An 18,865-nucleotide genomic window follows, 5' to 3' on the forward strand; every position below is an offset into this window, starting at 1 on the left:
AGGGGTTAGCATCTGGAGTATGTGAAAACTCCTACCACATACCACAAGAACAATCCAATAAAACATGGGCGAAGGGCTTGAATGGACATTTCTCCAAAGAACATACACAGATGGCCAATGAGAACTTGAAAAGCTGCTCAAGGTCACTGATCTTTAGGGAAATGCAGATCAAAACCACAATGAGACACCAGTACCTCCCACTCATTGGCATGGCTATTATGAAACAAAATAGAAAATAACAAGCGTTGGCGAGGATATAGAGAAATTGGAACCCTTAGGCACACTTAGTGAGCATGTGAAATGGTACAGCCTCTATGGGAAACAGTTCAGCAGTTCCCCCCAAAATTTGGAGGAGAATTACCATGTGATCTAGCAATTCCACTTCCGAGTATACACCCAAGAGTTGAAAGCAGGGTTCTAAGACCCATGTTCGTAGCAGTATTATTCACTGTAGCCAAGAGATGGGAGCAACCCAACTGTCCATGGATGGATGAATGGAGAAACAAAATGTAGTCCGGACATGTAGTGGATAATTACTCAGTCCTAAAAAGGATGGGAACCTGCTAAAATATGTATGAACCTTTAGGACATGATAAACTACATCAGTCACAAGAAGACACACACTCTATGATTCCATTTATATGAGGTACCTCAACTATTCAAACTCATAGAGACATAAAATGATGGGGGCCAGAGGCTGGGTGTGGGGGGGAATGGGGAGAGCTGTTGTTCTGTGGGTATGAAGTTTTACTTTTCTGAGATGGAGAGTTCTGGGCTCTGGTTGCACAACAATGTGAATATAGTTATCATTGCTGAACTATGTACTTAGAAATGGTTAAGAGGGTAAATTCTGTATCCCGTGTGTTTTACCACAATTAAAAAGTATATAATCCCTCCTCCCCATCGTCGGCGTCCTCCTCCTCCCGCCAACAAAGAACCCTGTGGTAGACATAGGGGATATAAATACACGAATACATGGCTGATTCAGAGGATAATCTAAGATTCCCAGTGAGGTACACAGAGCTTGGCGGGGCACAGGGTGGGATGTGGAAAAGGGAAATTGCTCGTGACGTCACAGAATAGGTGATACTCTGAGCTGGTGGGTGTCAGAATGCAGTATTTATGGAGTGGAGGGGGGTAGGGGTAGTTTCCAGGCTCATGGACGGGGGGCTGGTCGCACGCGTGAAGGTGGGGCGTAGGATCATAGGACAGAGCAAGGCGATGCTGGGGGAGAATAGGCCGGGTTCCGATGCCTTGGAACGCTGGGCCGCAGAATCCGGACTTGGTCCCTGACAGGCCGTGAGAGTTTTTGAACAGAGCAGTATGGTGGACTGCACTGTCGACAGGTGTTTTCAGGAAGGGTGGAGAGCAGTGTGGTAGGGAAGGAGGTCACTGAGGAGCCTGTCGAGAGAGTCTGCAGGCTCCTTAACTGTAGCTACTTCCCAGGCTGCGCCTGTTGTACCATCATGGCCACGAACCGTCCAACAAGATGGCCCGGGCTCTGTCTGGATGTGCCAGTTTTTGCCCATTAAGATGTGGTCAAAAAGGTCTCATGGAGTTTTTTGGGAGCGTCTGTGGGCCGAGCTAATGGACCAGACATAGTAGTTTTCTTCTTGGTTTTGTCTTAATATTATAAAATAATGTCCTTTTGGTGTGTGTGTGTGAGTGTGTGTGCGCACATTCCCTGAACCCCGGGTGCAGGCATCTTTGACCCTGGTGTTGCATCTTACTCTGTCTCCCTGCTTGTGTTGTTTGGGGGGTAAACCACGCAGGGCTCCTTTGGTCCTTCCTCTTGCTGTTTACTTCTTACCCAGCTGGTTCTGCCTACTTTGCTCTCAGGGTTGCACTTACGCCCCTTTCCCTGGAAGGAGCCAACACGCGTTACGTGGGTGTGCCCCTCCGTCCCCACCCTTTCTCCCCGGGCCCTGCCTCTCCCCTGAAATAGGCTCGGGTTCTGTTCGCCTTCTGCCACAGACACCGTCTTCTTACAGATTCCCTCCAGTCGGGGGAGCAGAATATGTGCAGCACACAGAAGCCTAAAGACACTGCCTTCCAGAGTTCTCCCCTAAATAAATCAGGGTACAAAAGAGATTCCTTGGGCCTCATTGATTTTCTCTGGGCCGGGCGAGGCGTCCCATCCGGTAGTGTTGTCACTGTCTCCCTGTTGTGTCTCTGCGTGTTGTGAGCTCCTCTCCGCTTGGAAGGAGTGTGGGCGGGACCCGCAGAGTTGAGGGGAACCAGTTCCTTAGCCAGGTATGGGACTGCCCTGTGGGTTTCCTCTCTCTCTTTCTTCCTAGGTCTCGGGTGTGAAAGGCCGTAGGCTACCTGTGCACACCGCTAGGAAAGGGGGCTGTGCGGGGAGTGTGCGGGGAGGGAGGGTTTTGAAGTCATTTGTCTTAAGTTTCTCTCCTCCTGGGAGAGGCGCTGGAAAAAGAAAAAGGCTGATTGGAAGTGTTTTCTAATCTGCTTCTGTTGAAAACACCGAGTCCAAGAAGTCGATAGGGAAAGATAGATTCCCAAGGACTGCCACTTGATTATGGAATATCAAAATGGCGAGGCATTTATCTGAAGTGTGATTTTCTCTCGGGGAAAGTTTGCCACCTTATTAGCATGGATTTGCATATCCTCTGCTTTTCACAAATCTATGATCGCAGCAGAAGATGGAAGTCTGCATTGGCTCTTACACAACATTTAATCTTATGGTGCCGTCAACTACTTAATTATTATCTTTGCTTACAGTGCCTCTCACTGAGGAGTCTGGCTGATGAGAAAACATGCTGTTGAGACCACAGCCTTGGGGTTGATCAAGGGTCATCTGGTGGCCTCATCCTGACCCTTTGCCCAGCACATATTTTTGTTCTCCAGCAAATGAAGAACTGTGTGCATTGGGGTAAAATGTGAAACGGGTACATTGGGTGAGAATTCGTCCTCCTAGTGGCAGGAGGTGACGTGCAGGGTGACGCTGGTCACATCAGCTTTGTGTTTGAAAAGCGGAGTATGCTGGTGTGGTTATGAATATGGACTAGCTAATGTAACAACTGCAGGAAAACTGGTAGTTCAACATTAATTGCGTTTTTTGGTTTTAAAGTGGTTGATTTGCAAGGACTTTGTGTTTGCTTTTATATTTGCTGAAAATACCACATATGAAGATTATGCGTGAAGCACGGTGAGGTGCTTTTCTGGTATTAACTAAGCGGTGTGGGGAATGTCCCCCTTCAAGGGCACTGACTCTGCGGCAGCCCAGGGGTACATGTTGCACGCGGTGGAGTCGGTTTAGCTCCCCTCTGACGGTCCGAGGTCCGGGTGAGCAACGAGGAAGGGCCTTGGCTGGCGGGCGGGGTGTTCGGGGTGCAGGGCTCGCCCCGCTTCTGTTTCTGCAGTGGGGCGTCCCGTTCTGGGAGGCAGTGCAGGCGGCCCAAGGACAACAGGGCCCGGGGCGGCCGCGCTCGTTCAGAACAAAGACAACTCAGCGACACTCCTCTGTTCATCGAGGTTGTGTATAGGTGTGCGCTTTTCTCCCTGTTGTCCCCCTTGCCCCTTTGGAGAGCTGCCGGGCACGAGTGAGACCTGAGCGTGTGCCTTTCATGCAGCGGGTTGAATGGACTGTGCATTCAGGACGCGGCTGCAAGCTGGTCCGGATGCTGCGACGGCGCAGGTGTGAGGCCAGCGAGCACCCGCTGTGTCGTAGGCAGTGCCGACATGCTTCTCGGTGGAGAGGGGCGCAGGTGTGAGGCCAGCGAGCACCCGCTGTGTCGCTGTGTCGTAGGCAGTGCTGAGCATGCTTCTCGGTGGAGAGGGGCGCAGGTGTGAGGTCAGCGACGCACCCGCTGTGTCACTGTGTCGTGGGCAGTGCTGAGCATGCTTCTCGGTGGAGAGCGGCTGGCAGGCGGTGCAGACCGGAGTGCTCAAGGCCAGGGGTCACGGGGTCAGATCACCTGGATTTAGTCCCGCTACTGTCTGTCTGTGTGACCTTGGGGAGATGACTCAACTACTCTGAGATTCCGTTTATACTTTTTAAAATGGGATAAAGGTAGGGATAATGTAGGGATTGCCTGAGGTAATTAGCATAACAAAAATTGTATTACAGTATCAATATAGTGATAGAATATTTTAGACAACACAAAATAATGAATATTCTTTACTGGACGGAAATTTTTATTTCGTTGGTTTCACAATAAACTTGTTTTTTTATGTTTGTTTTTTTTTTTTTCCCTCCCAATTGATGCTTCTTTCAGAGTTTATAAATTTCATGATTTGTAGAAGAGTACTTTATTTGACTGATTTTGAGAGTGGCCCATTATTCTGTCTTTATTTTAAAAATGCAACAAAGCTTTACCGTACTGTTAGTCAAAAACTGTTACGCCCTGGTTCCCGTGGCTCGGGTGGGGAGCGCCTTCCCGGGCCCCAGCAGGTCTCTGGTCCGATTCCCTGTCAGGGCACGTGCCTGGGTTGTGGGCTCGATCCCCGTGTGGGGCATGCAGGAGGCGGCCAATCGATGGTTCTCTCTCATTGATGTTTTGCTCTTTCTCTCCCTCTCCCTTTCTCTCTCTCTAAAATCAATAAAAATGTATTTAAAAAAAATTTATGTGACTGTTAAATATTTGTGCTTAAGTGATCACACCAAATGTAGCAAAATCTAGGTGTAATTTGGTCAGTGAGAAATAACATTGTAAATATCCCCTGTAGGATTCTGTTTTGTACATCTCACTTCTAGCACCGACTTTTTATTTGTGATTTCATGATGGTTCTTTGTGCTAGATGTGTAGGAAGAAGTGACGTTTCTTCCTTTCTCTATAATCAGTCGGATAACAAATAATTTGGCCAGGGAAAGGTCTTTGGGTGATATCCTTAGTCTCTTTGCAGAACAAAGCAATATTAGGTTCTGAAAACTTCTTCATTATTCAGAACTCATAGCTATTAATTTAAGTTGCTTTGAAATTCTGTATGGCTCATATATTTTTATCTGGCTCATATATTCCCTAAAATCTATCAAAAATGTTACTGGATTTTCTTTCTAAGCCATTTACTGTAAGTACCACTGTGATGTTTCCTGATATCATTTGAGGAGACAATAAAAAAAAAAAAGTTTTTTTATTTTGAAAAGAATTTAAAAGATCAGGAACTTATTCTCAGGGCCACTGAGCTGTTGATTAAGTTGAAAAAAAGCCTCTTTGCTGACCAGTATGAAAATAATTTAGTTTTATTTATTATTACTGGTGCTTGTTTGCAAATGGGCTGCTTATCTTTGATTCTGAAAGCAGGGTATAGTGGAAGGTTTCCAAAGTGTGTGTGTTATCCTGCACTAAGGACTAAAATTACCTGTCCCATCCTTACCATCATCAGTGCACCTGTGCTCCAAGATGTTTCTGACTCACTGCACCTGTGCTCCAAGGCGTTGCTGACTCACTACACCTGTGCTCCAAGGCATTGCTGACTTGGTGCACCTGTGCTCCAGACCATCTTTGATTTCTGCTGTAAGGCTAACCTACTCTGGAGACTGGGTTTAGTTCTGCTGAAGACACTTCACCTTCTTGTCTGATCTTCACTTCATACCTGTGTGTATTTAGCAAACACATGCCAAGTGGCTGTTTGGATGGGACTGCGGGACCATTCCTTGGACTTCTGATATAGAAGGGAAAGGCCTGAAGTTCAGCTCATACAACCATGGATAGTTGCAGTTGGAGCAAAGAACCTTCGTGGGAGTCGACTCAAACAGAAATTAACTGCCTGGCCACTGGCGTGGCGAGGACTTGGATCCAAGTGTTCTGATTTCATACTGAGCTCGGGGAGAGGAGAAAAGCCCTTTGGGAGTGACACATGCCGGCTCTCAAAAGGCCTGCGCTGGCCACCAGTCTGCCCCTTAGACTCTTGACGGGCATGGAATGGAATGGAGTGTCCGACACAGCCGTACCAGCCTCTCTGTCAACATCGGAAGTGGGTCGATGCAAGCCATAGGCAAACTTAAACAACCAGTCAACATTCATTTGTTTAGCACCCACAAATGCTTAGCAACATTCTCAGACCATTAGGGTCCATGGAGAGAAGAGAGACATGGTCCTTCCCTTTTGAGGCTACAGTCTGGTTTGGGGGAGAGATAACCGACAACACTGGGTTCCAAAGGAGGGCGTGGCTAGGCCGTGCCAGGGAGCCTGGCGCTGCCAGTGGGCACTGTGGCTGAGAGGGGTCACATAGAAAACCCTGGAGGAGATGATTCGATTGGCCGAGTCTCACCTCCATAGAGTGTAGGAATAAGTACATATGTCCATCTCCAGGGTCAGCTAACTTAGTGATGTCTAGAGCTGGGGTTGTCTGCAGGCGTCTCCGTGCTTTGCAGTGGGTACCAGTCCGCCGCTGAGGGCTGTGAACGTGGGCCGGCTGCTGCTCATCACTCCGGGGTGGCTCCCCAGCTGGTGTTCTGGATGTGGGGTGATGGATCTCCCTCTAGTTTCAGTCACCTCCTTGCTTTTTGGTTTTTTGATTGGCGAATAGCTAAAATTCCTAGCTAAATGTGAGTTTGGTGGATTTTTCTATTTAGGGTGATTTTTACTAAGAAATGGTTCAAGGGAGATGAGACATCTGTTTACAGCCCCTAAAACAGCAGCTGGTGCTGGCTCAGGGGCTTGCCTGTGGTTCGGTTAGGCTATTCTGGTGGTCCACGTACGAACTGTGCCCTGGAGGATGGGTCCAGAGCCAACGCATGACACCTTGTAAGATAAATACATTCAGAAACGGCTGCAGCAGAAATAACTGTGCTTCTCAAAACCCATGTTGGTTTCTCTCTACCTGGGTATTTCTGCATTCAAATGGTATTTGTCATTGTAGCACAGATAAGGGCCTGTAAACTCGATGGACATGAGTTTAATCTAAACAGGAATGAGGAAAGATGTGAGGCTTGAATTCGAGCGTGAGCCTCCCTCCGCCACGGGTTCTGGAAGGCGGTGTTTCTCAACCTCCGCCTCGATTCTTTCTTTCTTCCTAGTTGAATGTAGTGAACCCTCCTCCAAGGAGAATCTTCTCTGACATGCGAGGATTAGAAACAGAATGAGCAGATGGAAGCAGAGGCCCTCTGACCGAGGCGGAGCCCGGGCTCGGAGCTCTACTCTCGGTGGCTGGCGAACCCCAGACCCCAGGGCACGGACCGAAAAACACAGCCTTTGAGGGAAAACAAGCTAAACACTTCCCCAAAGTAAGCTGTTAGTTGAAAAGAAGTCTCAATGCCTTGTACTTGAGGGGTTATGAAAAATGACCTGATCCTTGTCATCTGCTGCCTTTAGACAAGACTGCTGTGCTCTGATCTATGGAGGACCCCCCACAATCGACCTCTCGCTGTTCAGTGTACACGCATCTGTTTACAAAACCACTCTCTACCAATACCTTCAGCTGCCAAGGACAAGGATCAGATGAGAAGATGAGAGACGGGGACATGGGACAGACACGCACCTGCTCACACGCACAGCGTAGGTTGTTGATGTGGCCGGGCCACGTCTTTTGCTCAGTCCATGCCGCCACAGCACCCACGACGTTCTATGCATAACATAGATAGTTAGCATGGACGGGGCATTTTGAGGTTAGCTTACCAGAATACTTCATTAAAAATTATTTTAAGCCCTGACCGCTTTGGCTCAGCAGTTGGAGCACCGGCCTGTGGACCAGAGGGTTGCGGGTTCGGTTCCCGCTAAGGGCACGTACCTCGGTTGCAGTTCGCCCTCCGCCCTGGTTGGGGTCACGTGGGTGGCAGCCACTCGACGTGTCTCTCTCACATCGACGTTTCTCTCTCTCTCCCTCCCACTCTGTCTGAAGATAAATGGAAAAATATCCTTGGGTGAGAATTGAAAAAAATTATTTTTAGTTATTAAGTCATTGGACCTGACTTATTCATTCCTTGAGTAAACTGTGGGGAACATGGACCCCTTCGGGGCAGGGACTGAGGCCTGGTGTGAGCGGCTCTCCGCCCTTGCAGAGCACAGCTGGCTGGAGGCGGGCGGGCAAGTCGGGTGTGGGCAGCGGGGAGGGAGGGGCCGGGGCGTGGGCCACTGGGAGGGCCTCTCGTTCAGACTCGGTGACCCACCGGCCTTCCTCCGGAGTGACGCTCAACAGGCTGAAGGATGGTCGCAGCTGGCCAAGCCGGAGAAAGGGGAAGGGTGGTGAAGACGGGAGGGGCACGTGCCCGAGGGCCTGGACACCAGAGGGCAGGACCATTCTAGGAGTGGCACGTGGCGGGGTGCAGGGCCCGAGAGGGAATGGGGGACCTCATCGCAGTCAGCTGCGTGTGCCAAGTGTGGGGCGCTGGACAGCCCGGAGAGGAAGGGGCGCTCCGAAGGACTGCGAGCCCCAGGAATCACCGTTTGTGTGTTCTCAGGAGCGGCCACTTGGGCCGATGGCCAGCTGGACCGTGGGCAGCTGTCTGGATGGTGGTCACTCCCGGAGAGCAGAAGGGCTGGGGAGGGAGGGACCCTGGGCAGTTTGCTGTCCCTACAACATTCCCGCGGCCTCTCTCCAGAAAATCTATCTTTCTTTATGTTATTTTACAGCCCTCTTCACCGTATCACAAGGCTAGAGTTATACAAAGGAACAGTGCTTAATGTTCAATATCTGTACAGGTGACCGATGTGTCTTCATTCTGTCAGGGTGCAAACTGACATGAGGCAGACAGCAGGTGCTCAGTAAGTGTTCACTGACCTACGACAGCAGGTGCTCAGTAAGTGTTCACTGACCTACCAGGGGTGAGCCCCGGCGGCAGAGACGCCGATTCGGATCTCTTTTTGTGGGTTATCGTGTCTCTGCCTCTTCCAACATCCTTTAGGCTTAGCTAATTTCAGCATGAGATGTTTTCTAACAAACCCACAGGGCGTCCAGCCATGGGATGCTAGGATTAATGGCAATTAACAAAAGAGTGTGCCTTTTCAATAGTTCCAATGCGCAAGCTTTGCGACTGGACCCCAAATTCACTTAACAATGGGCTGTGCCAAACAGAATAATCAAAGAGCGGTGGACATCTTTATTTATCAGCTCGGCAGTTACACTGTGGCGTTATGTAGAAGGATGCTTCATTCACTGACAACCAGCTTTCTGCACGGGAACTTCGTTTCCAGCATCTCTCTGCGAAGAATCCTCAAGGAAACTCATTTCAAAATAACATTTCTCATTTTACCAAGCATCAGTTTATAAACTACTTTAATTGGATTAACCCTGAATTAAAATCAGCACTGCCTCTAATTTGCCTTTGGAAGCCAAATACCCTGTCCTTTAATACTATTGTCTAATTTCAGAAAATAAGCAAAACCAAAGGTATTCTTCAATGGTTGATAATCATTACTGACGTTAATTATTTAGGTGATCAAATTTCCCCGCATTTAGCCAGTAGGAGCACCTTCAAGCAGGCCCTGTTTCCCTTTCGATGTCCCTTGTTTTCTGAGGACTTCTTCCCTTGGTGGTATAACAAGATGTCCCAGGTTCCTCTTGGACCTCTGGGCCCCAGCCCTGGAATGAACCTTTGCCCAAGAGCCCGGGACTAGAGTCGTCACCCTGGGGTGTCTGCACCTTTATCTACAGAGGGTTCTTCCTTCACTCCCCCCTGTGTATTTATGTCCCTTTTCCACAGAGGGCCCCCTGGCCCCCAGCTAACACCTGGGCCCAGTCCCTCAGTCCTACAATGTATCTAAAATAAGACTGCTTCCCTCCTGACTTCTCCCCTGCTCCACCCCAGCCAAGGGTATGCGCTCAGAAGTTGATGGGATTAGAGGAGGGGGAAGGACACATTGGGAGGTGGTAGTATGTGTATGGAACCCACTGGGATGATGGTTTCATGGTGTGGACTTATCTCCAGACTCTTCATGTTATATACATTAAATATGTACGGCTTTTTGTATGTTAATAATACAGCAATAAAGTGTTGTTCTTGTTTGTTTTAAAATATTTTTTTCTTTATTGATTTTTTAGAGAGAGAGAAAGGGAGAGGGAGAGAGAGAGAGAAACATCGATGAGAAAGAACATCAACTGGCCGCCTCCTGCACGCCCCCACTGAGGATCGGGCCCACAACCTGGGCATGTGTCCTGACCAGGAACGGAACCGGTGACCTCTTGGTGCAGGGTCGACACTCAACCACTGAGCCACACCGGCTGGGCTGTTTTTTTGTTTTAAAAGGAAGATGGCAGGTGAATGGCCATGGTCGGCAATGCAGCGTTAGTATGACCTTCCCACTTCTGGAACTCTTCCATTCGAAAGAAAGAATACATGTCTTTTCCATTTGTCACACACACACACACACACACACACACACACACACACACACGGTTAATTGGACGAGTCCCTGCTCCATCCACCACAGTTCATGCCTGTGATCAAAGGAAACCATGTCTTTGCTCTTGATCTCTTTTTGTCAATTCGAGTTGATGCCTTACAGTCACCGAGAGGTGCTTGTGTCTGGTAAAGGAGGCTGTATTTCGAGGCATGATGAGTCGGGGTCAGGGTAGAATTTTCCCAAGCCCCTTTAGTCATGTTCTTTTAAAACTGTGCTATAGGGCCCTGGCCAGTTTGGCTCAGCGGTTAGAGCCTCAGCCTGTGGTCCAGAGAGACCCGGGTTCGGTTCCCGCTAAGGGCATGTACTTAGGCTGCAGTTTGTCCCCGGCCCTGGTTGGGTTGTGTGGGTGGCAGCCACTCGATGTGTCCCTTTCACGTCGATGTTTCTCTCTCTCTCCCTCCCACTCTATCTGAACAAAAAATGGAAAAATGTCCTCAGGTGAGGATGAAAAAAAAAAATTAAAAAAAAATGTGGCACAGGTGCAAAGGTGTGTCTGCATGGAAGACTGACAGATCTCGGACGGGAGGGGTGGGGATGGAAGAAATGAACTGCAGAACGTCTACCTGTATGCATAGTGCACGGACACAGACAACAGTGTGACGAAGGCCCGTCGGCGTGGGGGATGGGGCTGGGTGAAGGGGGGCAAAGTGGGGAAAATGGGGGACATCTGATACTGACAGCACTACAAATAAATTTAAAAAATATGCTATTCAGGCCGTGGAGCTGGGCTACAGCTCTCACCTTCAGAATCCCTGAAATTCTCTGTGGTAAAATGTAGTTCCACGAGTTCTGTAATTCAAGGATAACACTGTTGCCTTAGGCTTACATAACACGAACTCGCCCACATCCACCTCTGGGTCTGGGTCCCCATATTTAGCCCTGCTCCCATTGGAGCTAAGCGGCGGCGGAGTTCGCGCGGCCGTCCAGGGTCGGCTGGTGGACACCGCTGCCTCGGCGTAGCCGGGCCCTGGGTGTGCTGCTGCTATTCCAGGCGAAGCAGCAGCCTTGCAGGGAAAGGAGAACGTTTCATCATAAAGCAGTCAGCTTCCTCCTCAGAAAGGAAAGCCTGTTCCACGTACTGCGGAGGCCTAAGGAGACCCTTGTACAGACGGGCCCAAAGCAGGGTTGCTGTGGAAAGTAATGGAGAAGCGCGTGTGCGGCCCTCAGACGGCGGCCCGATGAGGCCTGGGGCAGGTGCCTGGGAGGACGGTGCCCAGGAGGGTCACAGTGGCCTTTTCAGGGCTGCTTCCCCACCTCTCTTGGCCTGGTGCTCACTTTCTAACATTCCTGCTGCGCATTTTACATCCTCCTTCTCTGAGGTTCCCAATGTTTCCATCTTTTTCTCTTCCTGTCTCACCCTTATTTCTTAGTTCTGACTTTGGAAGGGTTTTGAGATTTTTTTTTTGAGAAGGGTGATTTTTTTTTTTTAAAGCCAATGTCACGCACAGCCTAAATACTAAAGAGTGTGTGTGTGTGTGTGTTTATTTGTTTTTAGCTATGCAGTAAGTATTCTGATGCTGGAAATATGTTCTTTTGCCAGTTGAGAATATTATTGCTTCAGGAATAAATAGGTTTACAATGAAATGATCCAGAGTCCTCAAATGGCTTTGTCAGGGTTGTAGACAAATACCTGGTTGTTTTATTTGCACATGTATTTAAGTTGCTGCATTATTAGCTTAAAACCCACCGTGCCTTTAAATTGCACTTAATGATGCCACTTATACTTTTCTATTAAATTGGAAAAATATATAATGTTGAAATCCAAATTTTGTGGTTATTACAGTTTAAAGCCTACCCAGTTTCTCCTTGCTAATGGTTCTCATTTAATAGGATTTTTCTCATTCTATAAAAAGCTATTCACTGTCCTGTTAATTTTTATGGTAAACTACTTTTGCAGAATTTATGGCATTTTAATGGCTGAACTTTGAGATGGGACCTTGGTTGTAAAGGCAGTCAGATGGTGTCTATCTGGAGGTAAAGGGTAAGGACAATTGACAGGATTCAGGTGGCCTGGACCAGCTGTTAGAAAGCTTTGGTAGCGCTGTGACTTTTCTTCAGCACGGTTTACAGAAATACTGGAGCCGTGAAGATTTCCATATCTCCAAGGAACAAAACGAAGCAAAACAAAAAATCAGCATTAAGTTCAGTCTTATTTCTCACTTCTCTTAACATGCATCCTGCTCCCTGGCCTGGCCCAGCCTTCTCACGGTGTCCGTGGTGTGTCCCTTCAACCCCCAGTCACAGCGTCCTCTTGTCTGAGGAGGTTACCAGCTGCAGTTTATCCTTTTATGGCCGACATTGTAATGGGAAAATGGAAACATCATCGAAAAACTGTAAGAACTTCACAGTAAACATTTTTAAACCTACCACCCTCCATTCTAATTCACCCCCCCCACCCCAGCTTTTCTACGAAGTTCTCGTCATTCCGGCTCTTACCTTTCTTTTCGTTTCTCCTCAGTGACTGTTATATAACTTATTCCTCTGGTCCAATTCTGTACTAAGCCATATTTTTCTTTTATTCTGCTTTAGAAAAAACTCTCAGAACACCTAAGTCAGTGCCGACGTTGGCCCTCCGCCGTTCTTTGGCCGATCCTGAAACAGGAGAGTCCCGGTCCGGTGAGATCCTACAAGGTTAGGTTGCAGGCAGAGTGAACCCATCGCCCCGAGGACTGGGTGGCCATCACCCAGGAGACAGACTTCCCCGGCCCTGTTGCGTGTAAGGGACGCCCTTCGGTCCGTTAGCCTTTGGGGGTTTGCTGTGCTAAGCCCCCTTCAGGCAATGGCTTTCATTGGAAGAGATTCCTTTTCTGGCGGATCTACTCATTGTTGTCCAACACGGTACACGTAATGTGTTCAGATGCTAGTATTATGGGTGGTTTATTATTATTTTTTCTTCATACAAATGCTTAAAAAAATACATATGGGCTTTTGGAACCTCCAAAACACCCTTGCAAGGTTTCTCAGATGAAAAATTCTGGCTCTGGAGCATTTGAGGTCTTGCTCCCTGGCATGTCAGTCCGGCACAAATAAACTCTTATAGAAATTCTCAAAAAAAAAGGAATATGGCTCAGCAAGATGAAGTGATTTGTTCCAAGTGACATGATTGGATCGTGACTGGAACTGAGGTCCTTTAGAGTCAAAGCGCACGACCTGCCACTGCCCTGCCCGCTTTGCCGGGGCTTCTCTGCAGGGCTCTGACCTCCCACGGGGTGGGGGGTCCCCTCTTCCACTAGGCGCGGCCGGGGGCAGGTGCATGCCACTGACAAGCCGAAGGAGCCCTTGCCGAAACCCGGGACGCCGTGGTGAGTTTGTGCATCCTGATCTTTCCTGGTGTTTCCTCCGTTCCCGTGGTAGTAGAACATGTCCTTGGGGTTCATTTGCTTGTCAGTATCCCTGACGTCAGAATGTCAGTTTTAACCTCTCTTCTCAGTATGCAGAGGCTCGTCAGTTTACCAATAAAACGTGACAGTTCTCTCTGTCAAAGAAGCGGTCCTTAGGTGAAGATAGAGGACCTTTATCCCCATCAGACTGCCAGTGCTGACTTTTTTATTTGGTGCCTTCGCCAGGCATGATTCTCTTTGTCTAACCCCGTTACATTTCTCCCCGTTATTGTTTTTTTTGGCTGGTTTTTCTTCATTCTTTTCTTTTCTTGCATTTTGTCCTTTCTGAGGATTTTCGAGTGAGAACTGCTAAGCCAGACATGTTCAAGGAGAAAGCATTTGACGTTGGAGTGCACGTTGTAAAGATGACCAGTTGTCTATTTTTTACAAGATAGTGTTTATTTATAACGCGAAAGGCGCAAGCTGGCCCTGAAAAGAGCTTCCGGATGGGTTTCCATTTATTGTTCCAGCTTCCAGCGGAATCGGATTGCCCTAGTTCGTTGGCTATGTCCCCCTCGCATTAGTCCAAACGCATCCAGATGCCTCCTGGTTTGCACCTGCTGAGGCTGTTTGCAGACTCCGCAGGGCAGGGTAGCCTGATCATGGGTGGCCGTCTACTCCTTCTTTTTTTTTTTTTTGTTCAGATAGAGCGGGAGGGAGAGAGAGGAAGAGAGAGAGAGAAACATCGATGTGAAGGGACACATCGAGTGGCTGCCACCCGCACGACCAACCAGGGCCGGGGACAAACTGCAACCGAGGTACATGCCCTTAGCGGGAACCGAACCCGGGTCTCTCTGTACCGCAGGCCGACGCTCTAACCACTGAGCCAAACCGGCTGGGGCCGTCTACTCCTTCTTGTGATCTGGTCCAAGTTCCCCTGGGAAGGAGCCATGACTCGGTCTGCCGTAGCAAAGTGTCCAGCACAAAGCAGGCACTCCATGTAGACACCATGAAAATGAAAACACCACCAGTCCAAGGACCACACCTGCCTCGTCCTACATTGTATCCTCCTCCCTCACACAGTTCCCAGATACACAGCAGGCGATCAAGGAAGCGTATTGGGTGAGTCAGAAATTGCGTGTCTGAGTTGCTTGGATCCCTGCTCTGAAATTCTCTGATAGTCATAGTGTGAGTTTATGCATACAATCTTGACTTGGCTACCCCATTGTGCAAGTTTATAGGATGTAAAGTTTCCATTTTACAAAAGCTAATGCTTTGTGATTTATTATTTTCCTCTTACCTTCCAACTTCCCACACGATTTTTAAATAGTTTGGATAATTAGGATGACTTCAGGGGTATTTATGGACCTGGTTGCTATGCATGAGTGATTGGTGACTTTGTACAGGATAAAATATAAGCAAGTTGCAGACTAATTTGAGATGAATTCCTGCACGATCAAACCCTAACCACTCACGGGAGGCGAGGGAGACATTTGCAGGGCTGGTCATTATGTGGCAGAGGTCAGCGTGGCCCAGAAACCTTCACTCCCAGCTGTTCGCCAAGGGCCAGATATAATTTCAGCAAAGTCTGAAAACTAATTTAAAAATACCCTCCGTTTCAGAACTTCAGCAACGAACCAGGTGTACCTCCTACTTAAGCAGTGATTTTCTTAGGAGCAATGTTTTGAACTGAAAGTGGTTACAAGAAGAATGAGGTTACTGATAAAAATTATTCCCTTTGGCTAGGGATGATTTTAGTACCACAGGGTAATTGCTTAAAGGAAATTTTCTCAGAGGAGGCTGATACCAGGTGCTTATTAGCATGGTAGTTTTAAACATTGGCGGTGTGAAGAAAAGACCATATCATCCCAATAATTTCTGGGCAATTTATACAGAAAAGGAAATGCATTAACTTTAGCAAAATAGGAATGCCATAGAACTCTAAACCTTTTATTTGTATGACTTGACGTGGAAATGTAATGTTCATGTCTTCATTTATGTCTGATTTCCTTAGTGGTGTTTTTTTTTTTTTAATCTAGCTTTAAATTTTTTTTGATTGATTTTTAGAGAGAGGAACGGAGAGGGAAGGAGAGAGAGAAACATCGATGGGAGAGAACATCTATTGGCCGCCTCCTGCATGCCCCCCACTGGGGATCGGGCCTACATCCTGGGCATGTGTCCTGACCGGGAGTCGAACCGGCGACCTCTTGGAGCATGGGTTGGTGCTCAACCACTGAGCCTCACTGGCCAGGCTCTTTGGTGGCTTTTAAGTAATAGTTAGAAGCTTTAAAAGTGTTTTATTATGATGAGGTGTAGGTGGCCTTAGCGATGCAGGTAGGACCGGAGTGGACTGAGACTTGTTAGCCTCTGACAGCAGCGACCACCCGTTTGCACGGCAGCTGTTATTTTTGCCCTTGGTTTGGGCAGAACCTGCACACCTTCGGACCAGCTCACCTCCCGCCTGCTCTTGGAAGAAATCTCAGCAGAAAAACGCCTGTCCCGTCCACTGTGGTGGGGCAGTGGCTCCTGGCCGCGTGGGGTCCTGGAGACGCAAGTGCAGGGCGAAGCTTCCAGGCCTGTAGACGTTCTGTGCGTGGTCTGCTGGGGCAGCCCCTTTGTCTCCCTTCGAGAAGCGACTTTTCTCTTTTTGACACGAAGAGGCTCTTCGCAGGCAGAGTGTGTTCCTCTGTGGCAGCATCTGCACTGGTGCTGGAGAAACTAGAGACTGCAGAGGAACGCAGGATGTGCGCACGGGGGAACCTGGGAAATTGAATGTAACGTATTTCTTTTTACGGATGAGGAAACTGAGGCCCAGAAGTGGGCCGATCAGACGTGCAGCTGGGTATCGGCCGCCTGGGGGCCCGACTGCCTCACCGCGCTCTGTCCCGGGCGTCGCAGTGACTGGATGGAGGAGCCGTGTGGAGGAGTGTACATGGCAAAGGGGAGGCTGAAAAGTGTGGGAATCTGCAATTCTGCGACTTAGGGCGACGTCTCTCTTTTCCTTAATTTGTGTCGCGGTCATGCATGCTACCTCGTTACAGAGAGTGGTGGCGTTAGCCTCCCGTGGACCCCGCAGGCACCCCTGGTTCTCCACTGAAGGGCCATGCACCCGGGCACGGGGAACAGCAAAGGGAACACTTAGGATGTTTTCATCCCGTCACAGGTTTGCTGCTGTTACTCTGTAAGCCACAGATGTACAGGAGCGTGCTTCCCAGTTTACATTTGACCTGATCATTAGAATACATTTTGGCTTAATATTTAAGCATGCCTAGGCTGGTGTGTATGTGTGTGTGTGTGTGTGTTTCTCGCCTCACCCGAGGACATCTTTTCATTTTTTTTTGGTTCCGATAGAGTGGGAGGGAATAGAGTGGGAGGGAGAGAGACATTGACGTGAAAGGGACACATCGAGTGGCTGCCACCCGCACGACTCAACCAGGGCCGGGGACAAACTGCAACCGAGGTACGTGTGTGCCCTTAGCGGGAACTGAACTCGGGTCTCTCTGGACTGCAGGCCTACGCTCTAACTGCTGAGCCAAACCGGCCAGGGCTAGGCTGGTGTGTTTAAAGGCATTTTGTTCACTACCTAAAATAGACGAGTAGTCAGGTTGGTTGTAATATGAATTGTCAGCATTTTTTCCCCCTGTTGGAACTAAAGTGCTTACTGTGGGTAAGGAGAAAAGTAAGAATTTCTAAGTTCAAACTCTCAAGGAGTTGTCCAAAGCCGCAGTGTTCCGTCCTAGCCTGCACTGGCCACGTGGAACAGGTGCGCTCGGGTGAGTACTGATTGCGGCGTGGCCGGGGAAAATCTGCTGGGTGGTTCTGTTCCACTTAGAGCAGCAGAGACTGCCCCGAGGATGCGGCTTGTTCCTTGTGATGAGAAAGGGATCAGGGCCAGCATCACCCCATGGGAGCTGTATACTCACGTGACGTCTTTCTTCTTTAAATGATAGAAACCAACAGGAGTTCGAAGAAGAAGGTCATCCTCTATGTACCCAACATCTGGAATTAACCACTCTGAGCCTTTTGATTAGCTTGCTTTTCTCAGTCTCTCTCTGTACTTTAATAATTCTGCAAGTGACATAGGGGTAGTTATTAAACACTTAAAACAGTAATACAAATAGTATTCTTTTAAAATAATAAATGCTTTTTATATAATATTAATACTTTTATATGTATATATAAGTTTGTAAAGGAAATATAAAGTAGTGTTTAGTAAGAGTTTTTTTTGTTTTGTTTTTTGTTTTTGTTAATCCTCACCCAAGGATATTTTCTAGATAGAATGGAAGGGAGGGGTGGGGGGGGAGACAGACAGACATTGATGTGTCCACATCGACTGGTTGCCTCCTGCATAGTCCGGGGGTCAGGGATCAAATCGGCAACCCAGGTGCATGTCCTTGACTGGGAAACAAACCCATCACCCTTGGGTCTGCAGGCTGATGCTCTAACTGTTGAGCCAAGCTGGTCAGGGCTTAGTAAAGTTTTTAAATATTAAAAAAATGTTTTTAATATGTTTTTTTTAAATGATTTTTTAGAAAGAGGAAGGGAGAGAGAGATATATAAACACCAATGTGAGAAACATTGATCGGCTGCCTCCTGCACGCCCCCCACTGGGGATCAAGCCTGCAACCCGGGCATGTGCCCTGACCGGAAATCAAACTAGGACCTCTTAGTGCACGGATGACGCTCCATCCGCTAAACCACACCAGCAGGGCTAGTAAGAGTTTTTAAATTATGGAGAGTGATTTATCTCTCATATAACAATTCAGGGCGGTTACAGGGCCTCCCTGGTGCTGGGGACCTGGGCCCCTTCTGTTGAGATGGCCATGCCTGCTCCTAGCACCACCTCGTGATCGCAGGTTCCATAACATGAACAACGGAAAAGGGAGGCTTCACTCCTGCTCATACACCATTCATGAGACCGGGTCCCAGGGTCACACTTAGCTGCAAGGGAGGCTGGGCAGACACGGAAGCGTCTCCTTAAAGTTCTATTACTGTGGAAGAGGACCGGCACGAGGTGTGAGGAGCATCTCCATCAGAGTTTTCAGCCACAGGAAAGCATTTACTTTTGGAATGCTTTTTTTTTTCTATCTCATTGCTTTGTGAGGAAAAATTTTCCACTGAAGTTATCAAGTGGACTTGAGCTACCGAAAAGAGTAAACCAGAGTGAATGCATTTGCCTTTGGGATTTATTCCAATGGTTTCAGGGAGGAGTGTGAAATATATGGAGATGAGGTTGCTTCTCCG

At 48.4% G+C, this 18,865-nt stretch overlaps 1 protein-coding gene across 27 annotated transcripts in view; it reads left to right on the forward strand.

The window, feature by feature from the left end:
* The window catches only part of IMMP2L (inner mitochondrial membrane peptidase subunit 2), a 690,201-nt gene that overhangs the window by 12,033 nt on the left and 659,303 nt on the right, over positions 1-18,865 (forward strand). For 3 of the 27 annotated variants that reach the window (XM_036246410.1, XM_036246423.1, XM_036246422.1), the window contains 2 exons: positions 6,980-7,186; positions 7,275-7,457. The exons of 3 other annotated variants lie outside the window; for them this stretch is intronic. In XM_036246410.1, the coding sequence (XP_036102303.1) occupies positions 7,298-7,457 (160 nt within the window). In that variant the 5' untranslated portion in view covers positions 6,980-7,186; positions 7,275-7,297. Of the gene's footprint in view, positions 1-6,979; positions 7,187-7,274; positions 7,458-12,499; positions 12,635-12,830; positions 13,018-13,534; positions 13,604-14,722; positions 14,744-18,865 lie in introns of those variants that run through there. 21 more of the 27 variants (XR_004957319.1, XR_004957318.1, XM_036246426.1 and 18 more) reach the window with 14 other exon arrangements.

This window comes from Molossus molossus, unplaced genomic scaffold, assembly GCF_014108415.1.
Source record: "Molossus molossus isolate mMolMol1 unplaced genomic scaffold, mMolMol1.p scaffold_m16_p_7, whole genome shotgun sequence".
NCBI lineage: Eukaryota > Metazoa > Chordata > Mammalia > Chiroptera > Molossidae > Molossus > Molossus molossus.